This window comes from Tachysurus vachellii, chromosome 12 (assembly GCF_030014155.1).
Source record: "Tachysurus vachellii isolate PV-2020 chromosome 12, HZAU_Pvac_v1, whole genome shotgun sequence".
Classification (NCBI taxonomy): domain Eukaryota; kingdom Metazoa; phylum Chordata; class Actinopteri; order Siluriformes; family Bagridae; genus Tachysurus; species Tachysurus vachellii.
Window position 1 is genome coordinate 6327244 of NC_083471.1, and position 3823 is coordinate 6331066.

The following is a 3823-nucleotide window of genomic DNA, read 5'->3' on the forward strand; positions in this document are numbered from 1 at the left end:
TACACAAACTATAAATCTTAGCTGGTCACTCTCTGTTTATTGTTAGATGCCAAATTTTCTCAACTAACATTTCTCAGAGCAAAAGGGTCGTCCAGGCCAAAAACTACAATACTCACTTTTAATCTTATCATGCACTTATGACCTTATATATACATACATATATATACATACATATATATATATATGTATGTATATATATGTATGTATATATAAGGTCACATGTAAAGACAATCTGTACTTTTAGAACAACAGAATGTAAATGTCTATATAACAAAATAAAAACAAAATCAAATCTGTATTCACTGTGAAGACATGTTGGCTTTTTTGCGATAGCATTCTAAAAACAAATTCTCTATCGTTCATCACCAAGCACTTTTATAAGCAAATTAGATGGTAGGTTGTTCAAAGCAACTCAGAGGATTTGTTACAGTTCTTTTGTTGATACTGATGTCTCACTTTCTTCTCTTTCTGCAGGTAAAACCAGAGCTTTCTGAATGGAGTATTTCTAAAAATGTATCTTCCTTTAATAACATTCCAAAAATTCTCTGTGACATTCACTTCACTTAATACTACTACTACTACTACTACTACTACTAATAATAATAATAATAATAATAATAATAATAATAATAATAATAATAATGCACATAAATTATTTAAAGCCAGGTATCAAGTAAGAAAAAAACTAAACTTTTATTTACATCTTCAGTGCAAATACCTACTAAGAAAATATAATACAGTCAGGTTCATGAACTTTTAAGATAACATTTACATTGAGTAAATTCCCAGAGGTCATAAGGCGAACAAAAAGTGGTTCAGATGAATATTCACAATGATCAAATTCACAAGATGAAAAATATTCACAAGATTGAAATTTCCCCTTATACAGGAACAAGTCAGTGACATCACCGGATAGATTTACTTTTCAAGTGTCCCAGGTACGACTGACCAGGACCAACTTACTGGCTGAACCGCGTTTAAAACGCTTATTGGGTTTGAGTGGATCTTAGTGGTTATTTGATTCACGATCTGTGATTTTTCCATCAAAGTTCAAAACGGTGTTTGTGAGGATGCTGTCGTCTCTGTCACGGTATTTGTTGCAGGTATGATGTCTGTGCCTACAGGCCCGGTGATGATAACGCTATGTTTACTGGGTTCTGAAATATTCGTATCTCTTTTCTGTTCTGCTTCATCTTCGAAGTCGGAATCGCTTTGCTCGGTATCGCATTCTGACTCGTCACGCGCTTTCGGCTCGGACTCGGTCTCGGCTTTATCTGACTGTTCCTTCTCTTTGTCCTTTTGCGCTTGGGCCTCCTTGGAATGTCTCCATTTCATTCGACGGTTCTGAAACCACACTTTGACCTGGAGATAAGGATATTGTTAAATAAATTTCTCCAAATGGAAATAACAATCAATTGTAAAGCTTTGCAATTTAAATAATATACTATATTCCGCGCTGCACGTCTCCAACATGGAGACGTTGCGTAAAACATGACATAATTATCAGTGTTTGTACTGAAATTCCACACTATGTGCTGTATTAATGTTTAATTATAACACTTAACATTTAACAGAGACTCGGTTATCTTCTATGACCTTTCATCATTTACAAAAGTCGTTATAATTGACTTTCATTTCCTCATGAATATGTGTTTCGCAACTGAGAAGCAAACGCTTTTCAGTATTTTTATTTTATCTGCGCATCGTGTGCTTCCTGTGTCTCCTGTAGCGCAAGCGCAAGCGCGCACACACACACACACACACACACACACACACACACACACATTTTTTTTAAACACCATCCTACCTGAGCGTCCGTAAGGCCCAGCATCGCAGCAAGTTGTTTTCTGTCTGGTTTAGTGACGTATTTCTGAATTTCAAAGCGTTTTTCAAGACCCTTCCTTTGTAGGTTGGAGAACACGGCTCTGGACCAGGACCTTTTTCTTTTGTATGTCTGTGGCATTGTGTCTTTGGTGAGAACTGCATAGGGCCCTGTATAGAGTCAAACAGCATATATGGTTGCTTGCATTGCATCAGTTTTCAAATATATAGGCTATGTAATTTATATTTTTATATACATATACATTATAATAGGCTATATTATGTACATGGAAACGATCTATACCGTCGTATAGGTGATGCCACAGCTACATATATCCTAGATGATATTTCTTGCTTTAACAGTGCAAAGTATTAGTACTGAGAATTGACAGGGGAGTGCCACACTACCTGGGAAAGTGTCCTGATACTGATGCCCTGATTGTCTGGAGGAACTTATAATGGAGGATGCGTCGCTCATCCCCGGGTCTATGGAGACGAAGTACTGACTTGCGTTCGGCTGCACGGACACTGACTGGCGATTCGAGCTAACAACAGACGTGTGATCTGTATGCAGAAAACACAGTTATGTGATATATATATAGTTATTTTATAAGCAAGGTCAAATGTATAATAATAAATCTTTACATATCTTTTGGGACTCATTTTTTTGGGTTTATTCTACAGACAACAAAAGTGTTTAAGAAAAGTTCTCCAGCAACGTTCTGAGTTTTGGTGACTTATAAGACTGATTAGAATTGAACCCAAACGTGAGCACCCCTCTATTTAACACCGCATTTTACATTAATATGCCTATGCATTATTGGGCATTTATCATAATATTTGTTGATACTATAAAAATAAAGAAATCTTTGCGTAATTTGGTGTTTACCTCGTAATGATGACGATTCTTTTGATTTTGGTTCGAATTCTGCAGACAATATCCGATCGATGCCGAACTTGAGATCTTTGCTAGAAAGTGGAGGTACTGATTGAGAAAAGAATGTTGTTCTGGCCACAGAGGTCAAGTGTATTCCATGTCTGTGGTAGGCAGACGCTGCACTCACTCTTCCACCGAACACGGCTGCGTCCGGCGCTAACGGAGATGGACGAAGCGGAGACGCCGTGGAATGAACTTGAGCCCTTGCTCCCATATGTGTGACCAGCGCTGAAGACCCAGCGACGTTTTCATTGTCTCCAAAATGTAGTATGTCAGCAATGCAAAACGACGGCTTCTTTACTGTGTCCATTGCAAACCCACCCGAACAATAGGCGGACCAGAGACTAAAATTTGACGCGTAAAGGGGATTCAGCCCGGCTGTATACATCCTCCTCTTTTAGATCGCCTGTATCTTTATGTATATAACAAATCACGACATTAAGTATAGCCTTAATTAAGTAGAGCTTTATTTAATGACGTGCATCGCTTTCTCTACACTCCAGAAATGTTCACAAGTATGAAATCCCAATATGTGGTCCAAGAAGTTCTACGCAGAAGTTTCTTCAGAGATGCTGATTGGTTCAGTCTTGGCCAATGGAGATTCAGAAAGCCTTCCACTTCCCCTTAATGCTTTAGTTAAGGCCTGGGAAAGAAATACAGCTGATGAAGGCAGTAAGTGTTGCCATCAGAATTACCACCGGATTTCATCATTGCTATCGATTTCTATCGAGGGACCTCGAATTCTAATGTGATACAACCCTCTGCTGTTGCATTATGTTATTTCTTGGGTTACTCATTTCCTTTAATCAGTGACATAGTACATAACCAATGGCATTATATATATATATATATATATATATATATATATATATATATATATATATATATATATATATATATATATATATATATATATATATAATCTATACAGTCATTTTGTGTGTGTGTGTGTGTGTGTGTGTGTACGAAGTAACGACATCACCTTACTTTATGTGTTGTTTGTTATGTTCTTAACAAACTTGACCATCATCTGACTTATTATGACGTAATAAAACGTAATAATGT

At 36.9% G+C, this 3823-nt stretch overlaps 1 protein-coding gene across 2 annotated transcripts; it reads right to left on the bottom strand.

Annotated features, from left to right (window-relative positions):
- Positions 1–669: 669 nt before the first annotated feature.
- hlx1 (H2.0-like homeo box 1 (Drosophila)) lies at positions 670–3301 on the bottom strand. 2 transcript variants are annotated; one of them, XM_060884003.1, is made up of 4 exons: positions 2711–3299; positions 2230–2385; positions 1808–1992; positions 670–1362 (listed from the first exon to the last, which is right to left on the bottom strand). In XM_060884003.1, exons 1-4 carry the CDS (start codon positions 3144–3146, stop codon positions 1051–1053), a joined length of 1089 nt encoding a protein of 362 aa, XP_060739986.1. In that variant the 5' UTR covers positions 3147–3299; the 3' UTR covers positions 670–1050. The 2 variants fall into 2 exon arrangements, with proteins under 2 accessions (XP_060739986.1, XP_060739987.1); XM_060884004.1 differs by lacking the exon at positions 2230–2385 and having other exon boundaries at positions 2711–3301.
- Between the last annotated feature and the right edge of the window lie 522 nt (positions 3302–3823).

Bases quoted from the DNA above. Each gene is read 5' to 3' on its own strand.
- hlx1 (XM_060884003.1), bottom strand. From the start codon at position 3,146: ATGTATACAGCCGGGCTGAATCCCCTTTACGCGTCAAATTTTAGTCTC. The intron at 2,386-2,710 runs GTAAACACCAAA...TTCTGCATACAG, and splicing joins AGAATCGTCATCATTACGAG to ATCACACGTCTGTTGTTAGC. The intron at 1,993-2,229 runs GTAGTGTGGCAC...GACTCTATACAG, and splicing joins GTATCAGGACACTTTCCCAG to GGCCCTATGCAGTTCTCACC.